This window comes from Saccopteryx leptura, chromosome 7, assembly GCF_036850995.1.
Source record: "Saccopteryx leptura isolate mSacLep1 chromosome 7, mSacLep1_pri_phased_curated, whole genome shotgun sequence".
NCBI lineage: Eukaryota > Metazoa > Chordata > Mammalia > Chiroptera > Emballonuridae > Saccopteryx > Saccopteryx leptura.
In genome coordinates, this window is record NC_089509.1 from 88,028,931 (window position 1) to 88,047,449 (window position 18,519).

An 18,519-nucleotide genomic window follows, 5' to 3' on the forward strand; every position below is an offset into this window, starting at 1 on the left:
TTAAGATTGAGTTTATTTGTATCTGGAGGGCATCCATGACCTGCCCAAGGTTACTAGCTAATTAGTGGAAGAGGTGGAATAAAAACTTTTCTTCCAGTGACCCAGTGTTCCTCCTTTCTGGGTCATTGACAGCTGGTCTTGTAAAGTTGCATGTAACAGTGTTATTTAAAGACTTTATTTAACTAGATTACACAGGAAGAACAAAATATCTTTTGTGAGGGTTTCTTCCCATCAACCTTGGGCTGTGGCTTTTTCCAGGAAAATATAATAACATAAATCTAAGTAAACATGCCAACTGGTAAATGGCAATTTAGAGCAGAAAGGAAATGTAACAGGTGACTGTTGGAATAGCACACACTGACAAGTGTCTGCTAGGTGTCAGATAATGTCATTTTTTATCTCAGCCTCCAGAGTTGGAAGGTAAGGGGCTTCTATACTTTAGAAGAGTTATTTGTTACATTTGCATTTCTTGCCTGGTCTGATTTTATTTCAAGGAAAGGGAACTAATTAAACAATGCTACAGATTACCTTCCTGAATAACTTTCTGACACAGGCAAAACATGCATTATTTTCCATTATATTACTTTTTTTTAATAAAAAGAATATATTGGCAGTAAACAAATAAGACAAAGTAATTTTTTTGAGAAATGATAATATATTCTCTGTAATATATGAATTTAAACAGAATTGAATGGACTCTTAGTTACTGCTATTTCCATTGGCTAATTGAAGGGTGGGAAGCTGTTAATAATTTATATTTAAGAATAATAGTATGGCAAATAGTAGTTTGTTCCTTTTGTATCAACTCCCATGGGTCTGTATTTATATTCATGGAGTAGACAAACTATACATCAGGTTTCATCCTGGCACAGATTAAAAAAAAACATGCAGTTATGATAACTATACTCCCCCGAGTATTCATATCCTATGAATACTATATTTTGGATAAAACAACTGATTTTTAGATAAAAGTAATGATAAGAAAAAGGTAAAAATGACAGTAAATATTAATATGTTGTTTTTTTCAGTCTCTGTTGAACTTACACATTCGTACTCTATTTGAATTATTATTGAAAATTTTACATCAGTATTGATAACTCAGTTTTATTTGTAGTAACACGTTCACACAATGCAGTTCAGTTCACTAGCTTGGGTTTATGTTTGCAAGTACATAGCTGTTTAGGAAAAACTACTTTGTGAAAATTATATATAATGTTCTAATTATTGCCAGATGTGCACAGATTTAAATGCTGAACAATCTAAAACATTCAAAGTTTCCATATTTCTTTTATCAGCATGAACTGAAGATAATTATGGATCATAAGTAATAAAATTCTATGGGACATTATCATATGAAACTAGATGATGGAAAACTATAATAAATCCCCCTGGTACCCTTTGTTCATCTTCAACAGTGCATGGCCAGATATGTTTCACGATTCTAACGTAGCAAATCCCAGTCATCACATCATTTTATCCATAAATAATTCAGTAATTGTCTCTACAATAACAAAAATTTGACACAGCTGTAATAGCATTACTACTAAATAATATATTGTAATTTTTTTCTTTTTTTCCAAATGAGATGAGGGCAAATAGACAGACTCTCACATGCGCCCCAACTGGGACCCACCCAGCAACTCCCATCTGAGGCCAATGCTCTGCCCATGTGGGGCCATGCTTGCAACTGAGCTATTTTTAGCACCTGAGGTGTAGGCTTTCTGGAGCCATCCTCAGTGTTTGGGGCCAATGCGCTTGAACTGATCGAGCCATGGCTGTGGGAGGGGAAGAGAGAGAGACAGAGAGGGAGAAGAAGAGAGAGGAAGAATGGGGAGAGGAAAGGGTGGAGAAGCAGATGGTCACTTCTCCTGTGTGCCCTGACCAGGAATCAAACCCAAGACATCCACATGCGGGACCAATGCTCTATCACTGAGACAAATGGCCAGGGCCAATTTTTTTCCTAATAACATTAAACATCCGAGCATTGTTCATATTTTCCTGATTGTCTCATGATTGTGTTTTTTTTCCTGTCATTGTATTTTGAATTTCTTTGTTTGAAATGTAGGGAAGGAAAAATAATGTTTTTTCTATCTTTCTTAGTTCTTGGCTGAGAACTCCCACCTGTAATAAAAAATGAACAATAGGAAAACAAACAAATTTATTAAGATATATGCCTTTTGTATAAATGGAATATACCCAGGAAAATCAAACAAATCTCTGTAATATATGAATTTAAACAGAATTGAATGGACTCTTAGTTACTGCTATTTCCATTGGCTAATTGAAGGGTGGGAAGCTGTTAATAATTTATATTTAAGAATAATAGTATGGCAAATAGTAGTTTGTTCCTTTTGTATCAACTCCCATGGGTCTGTATTTATATTCATGGAGTAGACAAACTATACATCAGGTTTCATCCTGGCACAGATTAAAAAAAAACATGCAGTTATGATAACTATACTCCCCGAGTATTCATATCCTATGAATATTATATTTTGGATAAAACAAGATATAGTATTCCCAAGATATAGATATAGATATATATCTTCCCAAGATACCTTAGAATTCAGGCTTAAATACCATTTTACTAGGGAAAGTTGAAAAGGGATGTCAGCCATAAAATGATTTATTAGGAAAGATGAATGGGCCTTTGAAATAATAAATAGGAGATGTGATAGTTTGTGACAGTTTGTCTGGGTACAGTGTCAACTTCTAGTCTCTTCTCCTGTGAAAAGAGTCAGTCTTCCTTGGTTGATGAAACTCCCAGGGGATTTATGACATTTGAGTTCCTTTTGGAGGATCTGTCTCTAGGCAGATAAGAGAAAGCCTTTCCCTGAAGTTGCTATTTTTCACATGTTTACAGCTCAAAATCGTTAATATAGCAAAGTGACATATTTGGGGGTGGCATGTCTTCAAAACCAACAATCCTATTTTGAGGTGGCATATTCTGCTAGCCCTCAGAATCGAGGTCTAAATAACATTTATCCATTCTGATTGTGTGATATGTATTTTGAGACTTTCCCTCTCCCCTTCCTTTTCACTTAGTCCCTAGGTCCTGAAAATGAAGGAATATTGTTCATCCCATTTTACAGAGGAAGAAACCAGCACTCAGAGCTCTAGCAAACTTGCCTCAGGCTTAGTAGCTAATAATGAGAGTGTCAGGATTAAAGTAGGCTTGTCCACCTCTGTGAATCTTTCTCTGTGTTATGTTGCTGCCTTTGCATCGACCCCACTTTATTTATACTCTGTTTATACTTTTGTTCTTTTTGCCTAATTACTTATTTTTTCTAAAAGCTCTTCAGACTCTCAATACTTGCTTTGAAAACCTGCACTTTATTTTTAAAAGTGAATTTATTTGGCTGATGTTGGTTAATAACACTATGTAAGTTTCAAGTGTACAGTTTGATAGTCCACCATCTGTATATTCCATTGTGTGTCACCATCCAGGCTAGTCCCCTTCCGTCACCTTGTATCTGAGCCCGTTTATCCTCTTTATCATCCCCCCAACTCCCTTTCCCTCTGGTGGCCACCATACTGCTGTCTCTGTCTATGAGTTTGTTCCTTTTGTTTGTTCGTTTGTTGCTTTCTGTTTTATATCCCACATATGAGTGAAATCATATGGTTCTTGTCCTTTTCATCTAACTTTGCTTACAATGATACTCTCAAGATCCATACATGTTGTCACAAAAGGCTGTATTTCGTCCTCTTATGGCTAATATTCCATTGTATAATGCTCAGTTTTCTTTATATACCACATTTTATTTGTCCTATCATCCATCAAAGGGCAGTTAGAAAACCTGTGCTTTGAAATACAAACTCTTGGGAACCCAGATACCCTGCAAAAATGATGTCACTCCTCACCAACAAGAAATTACACTGTAGAGGGGGAAAATGTCTTGCTTGCTTATAAGCTAGCAGTCTGCCTTGAATATTTGTAGCTATAAAGATCAACGGCTGGAAGTGTGATCCTGGGCTGTTCTTAAGCCACCTCCGTGTTCTGATGCATGCAGAGCTTCCTCCATACTACGGTAGGGCTACATTTAAGCCTTACCTTTCTCCACATATTTAGGACATATGTTGCTTAAAAATGCACAATGCAGCTAACCTGTGGTGGCGCAGTGGATAAAGGGTCGACCTGGAAATGCTGAGGTCGCCGGTTTGAAACCCTGGGCTTGCCTGGTCAAGGCACATATGGAAGTTGATGCTTCCTCCCCCTTCTCTCTCTCTCTCCTCTCTCTAAAAAAAAAATGAATAAAAAAAATGCACAATGCAGTGATGTTTTTATAACACGCAGATTCCGCTCGTAGCAGAAAGATTTATCCTAATTTTGTCTCAGCTTTTAGAATTTACTATTATTGTGTGGTTGTGTTTTAGATTGGAGACTTAGGATACATTGTGGAAGGAACAGGTGTGATCCACTTGCCTTCTGTACTACATGCAGTGATGTCCACAACTTCACATACATATGACTACAGAAATACTCCAGAAGGTAGAGTGAGTGTGTGTGTGTGTGTGTGTGTGTGTATTATTTTTATTTCACTTATAATATTGAAGGATGGGACTCTTCCTCATAGTTACCTAAGTTTTTTCGTAGCAAGGTTTTCCAATATATAATTAGATTTTCATTTTATTATGTCAGAAATATACAGTATATTCTAGTTTAAAGTATAAGGTTGTAAGTGAAAGAAAATTACAGTTCATTCCAGTCCTTGACAGATGTCTATCTTTACATTTATTTCTACTCCCCCTACCTTCTAATCACTGATAGGAGCACAATGGTCACTGAATTATTTTTATCATGTTGATGATGCTACTAAGAAAACCATTTCACTAGAACTCTTTTTAGAGAGTACCAAGAAAAAAAATTATTTTTTTTTTGGTATTTTTCTGAAGCTAGAAACCGGGAGAGACAGTCAGACAGACTCCCGCATGCGCCCGACCAGGATCCACCTGGCACGCCCACCAGGGGGCAATGCTCTGCCCACCAGGGGGCAATGCTCTGCCCCACCAGGGGGCAATGCTCTGCCCCTCCGGGGCATCGCTCTGCTGAGACCAGAGCCAATCTAGCGCCTGGGCCAGAGGCCAAGGAGCCATCCCCAGTGCCCGGGCCATCTTTGCTCCAATGGAGCCTCGGCTGCGGGAGGGGAAGAGAGAGACAGAGAGGAAGGAGAGGGGGAGGGGTGGAGAAGCAAATGGGTGCTTCTCCTGTGTGCCCTGGCCGGGAATTGAACCCGGGACTTCTACATGCCAGGCTGACGCTCTACCACTGAGCCAACCGGCCAGGGCTCCAAGAAAATATTTTTAAGTTTCAAATACTTATTCTTGAATTACTGAATTAGTACTACTAGAAATGTGTTAACTATTTCTTTTTACTCTGTTCAAGACCACCATGGCAGTTTTAAATTTCAAACCTCCTAAGTCCATCCTGAATGATGATGTCAAGGGCATAAAGATCATTGCAGTGATGAATGTTTCTGCTTCCCTTAGTGGTTCCTGAGAAAAAGCCAGTTCTGTATTTGAAATGCAAACCCAAGCACATGCTGCGTGTGAACCTTATACTGCCCCTGATGAATGAAGCGAAGGAAAAGGCCCTGGCTTTTGCAGCAAAGCAGATGTGGGACGTAGAGTATCAGCGAAGGTCCATCACAGGCACTCTAGAGAGCAGTAGTGCCACGTGGCCATCGGCCTCCTGGGGCTGACCAGGCTGAGGTGGGGATAGATAGATGATGTACTTCAATTATTCTCTCTGTTAAAATGTACATGCAGGTTACTTAATCCTAACACCTACACGTAGAAAAAATGATGAATTCTGGTTGCCTTGAGAAGGACTGCTCAGTAGCTTCTTTTCTATTTTACCTCATTAAAAATAAATCTGAAGAAAAACATTGTACTAATTTTAGCATTGCTACTAATTTTAGTAACAATAACTCAATTTTAGGCATTACATACACTGTAGTTGCTTAATACATGGTTGTCTTCAATTCTGGCTGCACATTAGAATGCTCTAGAACAGTGGTCCCCAACCTTTTCTGGGCCACAGACCGGTTTAATGTCAGAAATATTTTCACAGACCATCTTTTAGGGTGGGATGGATAAATGTATCACGTGACCGAGACAAGCGTCAAGAGTGAGTCTAAGACGGATGTAACAGAGGGAATCTGGTCATTTTTTAAAAAATAAAACATTGTTCAGACTCAAATATAAATAAAATGGAAATAATGTAAGTTATTTATTCTTTCTCTGTGGACCAGTACCAAATGGCCCACAGACTGGTACCGGTCCGTGGACCAGTACCAAATGGCCCACGGACTGGTACCGGTCCGCAGCCCAGGGGTTGGAGACCACTGCTCTAGAACACTGAAAATAGTACTAGTGCTTAGGTACCACTCCTGAATAATTACATACAGCTCTGGAAGGCAGTGCATGGGGACACATTCTAAAGGTTGCCCAGGATACTCTGTTGTGTATCCAGAGAGGTTCATTCCTGGAATCAGATGACCAGGCTGAGAATCTAGACATTAACACTGCCACTTGTGTGACTGTGGGCTGACTACTTAAAAATCGTCAAACTTTAATTTTTATATTTTTAATCTTCAAGTGTTGGCAATTTATGGAAAATAAGTGATGTAATTATATAAAATGCTGAGTATATGACCTAGTATGCAGTACGTACTTTATATCTGTATGACATTGTTGCTATTAGTATTACTATTAATATAGACTCTATTGTTACAGCTTACATTGTGTTCTATAATGGAAATAAGGTACAGTCTAGTCACCACAGAGCTGCCAATGTGATTATTCTAACGTGTAAACATATTCACATTGCTCCTCTACTGTTGTGCCAGTTCATGTCAGAATAAAAGCTAACACCCCTAGGATGGCATTCATGAGCCTTCTGGTCAGTCCCAACTCCTTCCCTGATCTCAGCCTTTCCTCTGGAGCACATTCATTCCTGCCATTCCCTCAGCACAGGTCCCTTGCTGTTCATCAAATTCCCCAAGTATGCTCCCCGTGGCCTGTGCACTTCCTTTGTTATTGTTTTCTAGGTATTAAGGACTGCCTCCCTCATGTACATCAGGTCCATTTGTATGTTTTTAGTGAGATTCTACTCTCAACCTAGATATTTTATTTATTTATTTATTTATCTGTATTTTTCTGAAGTTGGAAACGGGGAGGCAGCAGACAGACTCCCGCATGCGCCCGACCAGGATCCACCTGGCATGCCCTCCAGGGGGCGATGCTCTGCCCATCTGGGGCATTGCTCTGTTGCAACCAGAGCCATTCTAGCACCTGAGGCAGAGACCATAGAGCCATCCTCAGCACCCGGGCCAACTTTGCTCCAATGGAGCCTTGGCTGCGGGAGGGGAAGAGAGAGACAGAGAGGAAGGAGAGGAGGAGGAGTGGAGAAGCAGATGGGGGCTTCTCCTGTGTGCCCTGGCTGGGAATCAAACCCAGGACTCCTGCAGCTAGGCCGACGCTCTACACTGAGCCAACCGGCCAGGACCAAGTTTACTATTTAAAAGTAAAGTTGGCCTGACCTGTGGTGGTGCAGTGGATCAAGCATTGACCTGGAAATGCTGAGGTCGCCAGTTCAAAACTCTGGGCTTGCCTGATCAAGGCACATATGGGAGTTGATGCTTCCTGCTCCTCCCCCCTTCTCTCTCTCTCTCTATCTCTCTCTCTTTGTCTCTCTTCTCTAAAATGAATAAATAAAAATTATTTTTAAATAAATAAAAGTAAATTACAGTTAAAATTAAATATTTTAAATTAAAGTTAATTAAATTTAAAATTATTTTTCTTAGAGCTAAATTTAGAATTAAATTTTTTAAATTAAAGTTAACTAATTTAAAATCTTAAATAATAAACTTTTTTTTTAGTTTTAATTGTTTTGTTTCCTCTCTTGAAGATGGCATCATTATTATTTGTTTTTAACATCCTATTATAGTACTTCAGATAAGCAGTGTGCACTCATAGCTGATATGTTAATTTGGCTGGTTTGTGAGATGGTATTTCTTCAGTTCTTAGAGATGAGGGGCATGTGATGTTTCAGCCCCTCATTTCTTCCTTAAGGGAGGACGGCTTGAGAGTGCTGAGTACCAGTAAGGTTATCGGCGATGACAGACTTCCTCAGAACATTTCTGTGTAGGTCTTCATCGCCACACCATCTGGAAAAGGCCTAGGAAGGGCAATCAACAGAACACAGGTACAATAAAAAAAAATAAAAATACAAGGGTTCCAACCTTTAAAAAAAGTGTCTCTGATAGTACACACATTCATACTCCTTTATATGGTTGAGAGTTACTCCCGCCCTCGGTAGCTGACACTGCCAGGCTATGGTGATGCTACTTCCTGCTAATTCACTAAGGTGAGTTCTTTAGGGGCTACGATTAGATTGCCAGAGCCAAAGGGAACTAGAACTATTTTAAAATTGGGTTCAGGATGTCGAGGTCATGACAGGCTCCCAACAGCAATATCATCTGCTGCTTGCTCCTTAAACATAGTGAACATACACTTGGGCAAAATCAGTGTTTACTCAGCTATTCAAATTCTACCCAACCTTCATTAGTTGTTATGCACTCTGAGCATGTTTTAATGAGGCACCCACGTGTCGGGAGACCCAAAAGCTCCAGTGACTGAAGCACATTAATTATGGTAGAAAAACATCTGATTCTAAAGAACTACCAAGGTACCACAGACAGTGTCCATTTTACACGTGTCTATTTTAATTGTGAAGACTTTGCTGTATACTCACCGGAAGTCAAAACCATAAACATTACTTTGTCCCGTGTCCTTTACCATTTCCATTAAAAACCCCTGCACTTTCTACACCCACTGCTTGACACACAGCACACATTTTCTGTCTCTCAGGTTAGTCACTAATGCTTTGTCTGGTAAACTCATGGGACTGAACCCTGACATATAGAAAAGACATGAATTTTCAAACTGAATTAAGAGTAGCAAGTACATTATGTACGTAGATATCTTTAGTGATCCATTTGTAAAAATTATTCATGCATGGTTATAAAGAAAGGAAGAGGTTCAAATGGAAAACCATTCACAGATTAAATTTGATTTAAAATATTCTGAGTTAGCTTGACCTGTGGTGGCACAGTGGATACAGTGCTGACCTGGAATGGTGAGGTCGCCGGTTCAAGACCCTGGGCTGTCCTGTCAAGGCACATATGGGAAGCAAGTTGATGCTTCCCGTCCCCCTTCCCTTCCCCCATCATTTCTCTCTCTAAAATTAATAAACGAAATCTTTAAAATATTCAGAGTTATGGTCACAAAAGAAATCTATAATTGTTTTAGTAATGTATCTTTGTAGAAACCATTAAAGACCCCATATACATGATGCAGAAGGGTTGATAAACTCTTCCTCAATGGGTTAATTTAAAAAAACTTTCCATTTTTATAATCACTGCTTGATATGACTTGTCCCCAGATGTTGGCTGCGCTGACTGACAGAAACCCCACTCAGTGAGTCCACAGCCTTACCTCCAGCTCCTGCGCTCTTTTTTGGTTGAGAGGATGACATTCAAAGTCTAGGTCTTTATATACTCTCAAACGGAGCTCCAAGTAGTACCCAAAATAAATTTTCTTTGAAATATTAACATCATACTGAAGAAGGTCCTCCAACACTTCTACCATCTCCTTCCTGGGGAAGATAGAGGAGACAAAACCAACACAGGACAATTTTAGTCAGCTGGGCTATCTTCAAAAATACCACTCTAAGCTACAAGGGTGGCTCTAAGTTTTGTTCTGAAACAAAGGCTACTCAGTTGTGTCAATAACACTAAGTTCTGTCGGGAGCTGATCCACTAATGCTGGCTAACTAGGTCACAGCAGGAGAAGATCCACAACTGCTGGTTGACAAAGTCACAGCAAAAGAAGATAGAGTCACCGCAGTAAAGACCAACAGCTGCGGGTTGACAAAGTCACAGCAAAGGAAAGGCACAACGATACTTCCCCCTTTAATCTTTTGAATTAATCTGGCCTTATATCCCCCCTTTTCTGGGTGTGTGCTATTATTTATGGCACAGGGATAATAGTACCGTGCTTTCCCTGTAGATTTGTAGTAATTTCTTTGGAAATGAGACAGAAGGTGTAAGTTCCACAGAAAAGGCTATAAGCCCCTTGAACTGGGCTCATAAACATAAGAGGCTGGCCATGATATCCCTCATAAAGGGTTAAGTTTGTAGGAGAATTTCTTCTTATTAATCATGTTAGAAAGAATAAAGTTAGAACTTAACTAGTGTATGAATATAGTAAATGAATAAAGTTTAACTAGACATTAGAATCTTAGGTAAAGTGTAGTGTAGTGGCCTGTTGCGTGGCCTTGGATAGGAGTACAGCTGGCTAGTAAAGAATGTTTTGTTAAAAGACTTGTTTTGTCACTGAAGGCAGTTGCTGGGCTTTTCTCAGTAAAACATTCTCATGAGGTTTTTGTATTTTCCAAGAATAAGGAGAGGAATGTGGTGGGATTCATAGCAGCAATAGCAACTAATGCCTTCTGATATTATGTTGCTACTAGCTATCTTGCAGGTGCACTCTATATATCTTTAAGCAAAAGTTACTCTTGATGTTATGACAATTTCTTAATAAGCAAGCCTTTTGAAGTCTTGTGAGAAAAATTAGGACACTGCATGAACTCAAGGCCATTTGCCTAAGCAAGCAGTGGTCCTTTGCTAGTCCTTAATGATTTCGTCTGCTAATCTCTCTCTGCGCCCCCTTGACTCACAACAACAGTAGAGTTATTAATTAGTACTAATCTTTTAGAAGTTTGTACCAATATTGTTATTGCTATTGTATAACTGTACTTTGAATAACTTACCACCTGATTTATAGTTTATAGATATGAATTAACTGTTATCTGGAAACATGTAACCATAGTGAAACAAAATACCATGTGATTGTAACTTAGTGTGTGTGCATAAAAAGAAAGCTAAACCAGCATTTGGTAGAGATGCCTGGCAGTAAATGCTAACTAGAGAATAAAGAGAAAGAAAAGAATTCGGCTCTCTCACTCGATTTCGCCGACGCCGTCTCCTCCTGTGGGACCCCTGGATCCCCCCCGGGGCTGGACCCCAGCAAAGTTCAAACAAGGTACAGCTGTGTGTGGTCCTGTCTGCATCCCGGCACTCTGAGTTTGGGACGAGGGCAGGAGGCTATGGCCCTCTTGTGCACTGTGCTGCTGACTCGGGCACATTCTCCAGACTTCCATTAGTGCAGCTGTACAATTCACGCTCCCCACTCGCTTGCAAGGCCCCACTGTAGAGATCAGATGAAAGGCATGATGTATGCTGTTTATCAGCTCTGAAGAACTTGCAGACATTTTCAGCAGGCCGATAACAGGAAGGGGCTTATTGAAGTAGAGATGCACCAACAAAAGGAGTGGGCACATCACCACAGCACCAAGTGGATGCATCGAGAGCCATGGCTATTATCCCTGAGGGGGAAACTCTTGAGGCAGCAAGGATTCAGCTCAAATAAATAAATAAGTAAACAAGCCACATTCAATGGGAAAGGGAACCCTTCCTTGCAGCCCCAGTGCACGGGGCTCACGTCAGGGCATATGCTAGTTTCTGTTCACCTTCATCCTACTGGGGTGGGAAACTGTCACTATGACAGGAAAGGATACACCTTTTTAAACTGGAAGGCAGAAAGATTAATGAGAGATGTCTTGGCTGAACTAACCCCACTTTATGATACAACCTCTGATACATCAGTGGACTCAAAATCCAACAGTGTTGGCCCTGGCCGGTTAGCTCAGCGGTAGAGCGTCGGCCTGGTGTGCGGAAGTCCCGGGTTCGATTCCTGGCCAGGGCACATAAGAGAAGCGCCCATTTGCTTCTCCACACACCCCCCTCCTTCCTCTCTGTCTCTCTCTTCCCCTCCCCCAGCCAAGGCTCCATTGGAGCAAAGATGGCCCGGGCGCTGGGGATGGCTCCTTGGCCTCTGCCCCAGGAGCTAGAGTGGCTCTGGTCGCAGCAGAGCGACGCCCTGGTGGGCAGAGCCTCGCCCCTGGTGGGCGTGCCGGGTGGATCCCGGTCAGACGCATGCAGGAGTCTGTCTGACTGTCTCTCCCCGTTTCCAGCTTCAGAAAAAAATACAAAAAAAAAAAAAAATCCAACAGTGTTTCTCCCGTGTTGGGAATGCAATCCTGAGATGCTCACATCCACCACCCCTTGACAGACAGAACAGGAACACGGCCACCGGGGGTGAGCTCAATAAAGTGGGAAAGGAAAGTTGGGAGGCCTTTGCTATGTGACCATACTGCTGTCACCTGTCAAGTATTTACATGTGAAGTTAAAGCACATCACTTTACATTAACCCCTTGATAGAGTTAATTATATAAAAATTATATATACCTGAACAAACATGAGAGACTTATTTCTTAACATATTTGGTTTTTTATTTTTAATATTTTATCCATTGGATAGGTCAACAAAGGCTCAATGTTCTCCTGTCTGGATAGCAGTCAGAATATGAGCGGAAAAGAGATTTCTTTTTCATTTGTTAAACTTTAATCCCAACTGAACCTACTTCCAAAATTAATTTTTATTTATAGTCTATAGAAATGTAAATCAGATGATGTTTTGATAATCAGCTAATCAGGACTTAATTTACTACAGGAATAATTGCACTTCACTATCCCTTTTATACTTTCTCCACTAATACTTTTTAATTATGTAGAAATACAGTACTTCATAGGATTAACATGTCTATTAGTAGAGGTTTAATCATGGAAGAAAATCTTTATGTCTGCACAATGTGCACCTTCAGGGTTTTTTGTTGTTTTTTCAATGGCTAGATGGCTGAATAGCATACCATTTACAGGTACAGCAAATTTTCTGAATCGCAGCTGCTCAGTTTAACTTACTCTTTTGAAGGGAAATATATTCTAATGTTGGAAAGTTTTAAGAAAAAGCAGACACCAATTTTTCAATTTAGACTCAAAATGAGACCATTACAAATCGTCAACAGCAGAGAGATGAGACCAGTGTACACTAAACATTGTTGTAATCCTTTCCAATGTCCAAAGGTCATAAACAAAAGCAGCCTGTTATAACATCGCTCCTGGAGTTTTTCTGTTCATACGCAAAAGGCATTGTTTACAACCAGTCTTCCTACACTAGACACGGCCCCCACTGCCCCTGGAGCTCACACCTGTGAAAACCCACACATTTCCCTGCCTGTTCTCTGATGTTATAACTAGAGCCAGAGCCCCAGCCAGCTCAGCTGCAGGTTTTGAGGAAATGTCAGCTTCCACCATGGCAGGGCTAGTATTCATGGTTACAAATCTTCCTTCTTTCAGGGACCAGTTTGAAGACTCACCACGGTGGTGATCAGTCATGTTAGCTTCTGCATCTTACTTTTGGAAGTGTACAAGTGCACTTTGGTACTTTGGAATGAGTTTGACTAGAGTAACGAGCAAAGGAAACAAACTCTTGGCACTGCTGCCAGGGTCCTGCTCTTCATGCTGTTCAGTATTATCAAGAGGTGTTCTTTCACACTTTCCTAAATGCCGCCACAAAGACATTTTCCCTGTCACGTGGGCAGTTTGAAAGTCTGCTGGAAATACCTCTTTGGCTCATCCTGCCGGCCACCCTCGGCCCTCACAGTAGATCAAATGCCCATGTTTAGTGCGTCTCTCATGTGTGCCAGCTATGCGAGTGCCCTCGGGGTTGACCTACAGCCCCCACAGTGCACTGCTGTGGTTGCCAAGGGCCCCGGAAACTCTCAAATGAGATGAGCGCTAGTGAAGGCCAGTGATATTTCCCCCTCCAACTGCCTGGGAGGGAGGAGCTTTCTAACTCAGAAGACCTGCTTTTAAACACATGCAATTCTCTTAAAGAGACAGGAGAGAGCACAGGGATGAAACCTTTATATGTGGTTAATTTCCTATTATGGCGAGTTTAACAACAGAACTTCAGATGGAAAGGAGGGAAAGACCAGTAAAAGCAAATATACAATATGTGACCCAGGTTTAAGCTATAACCTCTCAATAGTCTCGTAGCCCTAAGACCTGTGCAACAGTGGCCAAACAGCTATTTCAAGGGCCAAATGTAGGCCCCTTAAAAATGGACTGGAATTGGTAGATGGCTTTAAGAATGCACAAAGAAGGGCCTGACCAGGCAGTGGCGCAGTGGATAGAGTGTCGGACTGGGATGTGGAAGACCCAGGTTCGAGACCCCGAGGTCGCCAGCTTGAGCATGGGCTCATCTGGTTTGAGCAAAAATTCACCAGCTTGGACCCAAGGTCACTGGCTCAAGCAAGGGGTTACTCAGTCTGCTAAAGGCCCATGGTCAAGGCACATATAAGAAAGCAATCAATGAACAACTAAGGTGTCGCAATGTGCGACGAAAAACTTATGATTGATGCTCCTCGTCTTCCCATTCCTGTCTGTCTGTCCCTGTCTATTCCTCACTCTGACTCTCTCTCTGTCTCTGTAAAAAAAAAAATAAATAAATAAATAAAGCATGAAGATATTTACTGTACTGCTGTTCTGGTCATGAGCTTGTAAAATGTCTGCCAAAACCAGCAGAGAAACAATTATCTAATAGATTATTACAACAATAATATATCAGGACTTATTAAATGATGAGGAATATGAATTGTTAGGTCACAAAAGAAGTATATAATTTTATGCCTATGTCTCTGCACAAAGTTACCTTTACAAATATTTCTTAACATATAAGCTTCATGGGGGCACATGAGGTACTGCTAAACGGTTAAAAAATCTCACCAAAACCTTAACAAACTCACATGTCCTTAATTGCAACGCCTATAGTGTCCTGGACGTAGTCCATATCCAAGGCATTCTGATCACCCGAAACCTTGCAGGCAAGGTAAGCGGCTGCCCCAACAAGCCTCCTCCAGTTCTTGGGGCAGATGTTAATTTCAGCGGAAGTTACAAGTCTTTTTAGAAGAACCTGCAAAAGTAGAGCACCAGTCTTTGATTTTAATTCAGTTTAAGTGCTGTGATAAGAACTGTTAGGAATGGCAGATTTTATCTATTCCTTTTAACATGCCCTTTATTTTTAGGTTCTACAGAGGCTGGTTGGCCAGTCAAAGTCAGAGGCTAAGTCACAGCCCAACTTTTGGACACAGGAATGAATGTACATCTTAGCAAAGGTCATGCTGAAGAAGTGCATTGTGTTAGTACCTTTCCACTTGTAACGGGCAGCATATACAGGCCCAGTGTAGAGTCAAGTTGTTCAATAAATACTACCACATGCAGTGTTTCATACCTGGCTAGTAGTTATATGGGGATTTTACATAATTCTTGCATATGTAAATCCTGAATACATTTAGATCTTCTTTTCATAATAACCAGTCCTTTCCTGGCACAAGCTAAAGATAAAAACTGGTGGTCAACGGAGCCTCCCAGTGGCTGTTGTGAGGTACAGCAGGACAGCAATACAAACAGCTGGGCTTCAGGCTGGTCTGTACAATAGACAGTTTCCTAGTGTTCCCGTCTGGGCGCCTTTGTGAGGAACACACATCCATACAAAGGACAGTCTTTCTCATACTCCTTAATATTCACACCTCCATTATCATTTTATGAAATGCATCTCTGTCTTACAGAATCTGAAGCTTTAGTCAATTCTGTTGGTTTCAGGTGGTAACGGAACTGCCAGTCTGTGTCCCTGACACTCCTCTACACCTGCCGGTAACTTGTGAGATTTCATGACTTTTTTTTCATGTACTAAATGTCTATTCTACAAAGAACTAGGCAAAGTTAACAGCTGAGTAAAGATTATAGATTTAAGTTTTGATTGGTTGTTATCTCAAAAGGTGCTTTGCAGAAGAGTATATATGCCATTTGAGAAACAGAAAAAAGTTCAGTTTTAGAGTATGTTTACTGTCTGAAGGTTATCAGATTGACAGCTCAGATTTGCCAATGTTCTCCAAACTCAACTGTGATTTCCACACAAATGATTACTGAACATGATATGTTCTTAGTGAAATTCTGCACCCATTCCCTAAAACACAGTGCTCTCAAGTATCCTAAGAACAAACTCCTTGTATGATTCAACTGTCTATAGAAATAATTAAGGCTCTTATACAACACTGGCTTTCTCTCAACTTCCTGTCATCTTTACAGCAGACTTGCTATGTGCCGTTACTCATTCATTTGTACCACTTGGCCTGCTGTGTCAGTGGGATTGAGATGTCTCTTCTCACTGAAGCTAACTCGTCTATCACCAAATCGATCTCATTCTACTTCCGCACAACACTGCTCCCACAATTACCTTTTTTTTTTTTTTGGTATTTTTCTGAAGTTGGAAATGGGGAGGCAGTCAGACAGACTCCCGCATGCGCCCGACCGGGATCCACCCGGCACGCCCACCAGGGGGCGACGCTCTGCCCATCTCAGGCGTTGCTTTGTTGCAACCAGAGCCATTCTAGCCTCTGAGGCAGAGGCCATAGAGCCATCCCCAGCGCCCAGGCCAACCTTGCTCCAGTGGAGCCTCGGCTGCGGGAAGGGAAGAGAGAGACAGAGAGGAAGGAGAGGGGGAGGGGTGGAGAAGCAGATGGGCGTTTCTCCTGTGTGCCCTGGCCGGGAATCAAACCCGGGACTCCTGCACGCCAGGCTGATGCTCTACCACTGAGCCAACCGGCCAGGGCTCACAATTACCTTTTGAAGAATCCTCCATCTGCCAGATATTTTCCCCAATGTGACTGTGTTTATGTTGTTGCCACCACACCCTCCACAACTCCCAGGATGCTTCCTCTCACCTCGCTCAGTTAAGTGCCCTCACGCTTCTCATCTCCCACTCTCTCCTTAGCCCACGTTAGTCCGCCCCGCCATCGTCACTCTACTCCAACCACTACTGCTAACTGAGGTGCCTTCTCGCATACATACCAACTCCACTGGTTAGTATGCCCTAAAAACACGAGGGACACTGCCATTCGCCTAGTTGCTGGCGCCAAAAACCTCCATCTGAGTTAGCCCGCTCCAATCTGTTAACAATTCTTGTTATCTCTACCTCTCACTGGCAATCTGATCACTATTTGTCGCTTCTCACCTGTATCACAGTTATTGCCTCCTGGCCCACTCGGGCTCCCAACTAGTCTGTTCTCCCCAAAGCAGCCAGAGTAGCCTCTTTAATTAAGAGCATTTCACTCCCCTGCTCAGTATCTCAGTACCTGCCAAAGGTTTCCCGTCAAACAAAATGTTCACTTACACGCATGGCCTGCCAGCTATAGGCTCTACAGGACAGGACACCACCTTCTGTGCCTCCCGTCCTACAAGCTTTCCTGTCTCACACTCTCACTGCGCTGGCCAGACCTCCTGTCCCTCGAGCACACACAGCACGTTCCTGTCCGAGGTCCTGCACTTCCCCCTCTGCCTGTAAGGCCGGAGCTCCTTGTCTTCCTCAGTTCAGTCAGCTCTCGTTCTAATGTTCCCTCTTTACAAAAGCTCTTCCTGATCATTCTATCTAAAGTAGCGAGCCTCTCTAATCACTGCATCACTTTACTCTGCTTTATCATCTTCTTTAAAAAGTATTGTATTGATTTTAGAGAGAGAGGAAGGAAGAAAAGGAGGGAGGGTGAGAGGGAGAAAGAGGGAGGGAGAGACAGGAACATCAATCTGTTCCTGCATGTGCCCTGACCGGGGAGCAGACAGGCAACCTCTGCACTTCTGGACGATGCTCTAACCCAGTGGTCCCTAACCCCGGGACCGCGGACCTCTACCGGTCCGTGTCCACACAGAAAGAATAAATAACTTATATTATTTCCATTTTATTTATATTTAAGTCTAAATGATGTTTTATTTTTTTTTAATGACCAGATTCCCTCTGTTACATTCATCTAAGAAACCATAAGCATCTTAGAAGAAAACATAGGCAGTAAGCTCTCCAACATCTCTCGCAGTGATATATTTGCTGATTTATCTCCACAGGGAAGTGAAATAAAAGACAGGATAAACAAATGGGACTTTATCAAACTAAAAAGCTTTTGCACAGCTGAAGACAATAAGAACAGAATAAAAAGACAAACTACATAATGGGAGAACATATTTGACAATACATCTGATAAGGGGTTAATAATCAAAATTTATAAAGAACTTGTAAAACTCAATATCAGGAAGACAATCCAATCAAAAAATGGGAAAAAGAAATGAATAGACACTTCTCCAAAGAGGACATACAGATGGCCAATAGGCATATGAAAAAATGCTCAACATCACTAATCATTAGAGAAATGCAAATTAAAATCACAATGAGATATCACCTCACACCAGTCAGAATGGCGCTCATCAACAAAACAACACAAAATAAGTGCTGGCGAGGATGTGGAGAAAAGGGAACCCTCCTGCACTGCTGGTGGGAATGCAGACTGGTGTAGCCTCTGTGGAAAACAGTATGGAGATTCCTCAAAAAATTAAAAATTGAACTGCCTTTTGACCCAGCTGTCCCACTTTTAGGAATATACCCCAAGAACACCATAGAACTGCTCCAAAAGGAGAAACGCACCCCCATGTTTGTGGCAGCATTGTTCACAATA

The 18,519-nt window shown here is 41.5% G+C and overlaps 1 protein-coding gene across 5 annotated transcripts in view; it reads right to left on the reverse strand.

Annotated features, from left to right (window-relative positions):
* Nucleotides 1-1,710: 1,710 nt before the first annotated feature.
* LOC136378278 (cyclin-Y-like protein 1) overlaps nt 1,711-18,519 on the reverse strand; it is a 32,979-nt gene continuing 16,170 nt past the window's right edge. For 3 of the 5 annotated variants that reach the window (XM_066344993.1, XM_066344992.1, XM_066344991.1), the window contains 3 exons: nt 14,770-14,936; nt 9,499-9,658; nt 1,711-8,179 (listed from right to left, as the gene is read on the reverse strand). In XM_066344993.1, coding sequence (XP_066201090.1) covers nt 8,069-8,179; nt 9,499-9,658; nt 14,770-14,813 — 315 coding nt within the window. In that variant the 5' untranslated portion in view covers nt 14,814-14,936 and the 3' untranslated portion in view covers nt 1,711-8,068. Of the gene's footprint in view, nt 8,180-9,498; nt 9,659-14,405; nt 14,451-14,769; nt 14,937-18,519 lie in introns of those variants that run through there. The other 2 variants (XM_066344995.1, XR_010746595.1) reach the window with 2 other exon arrangements.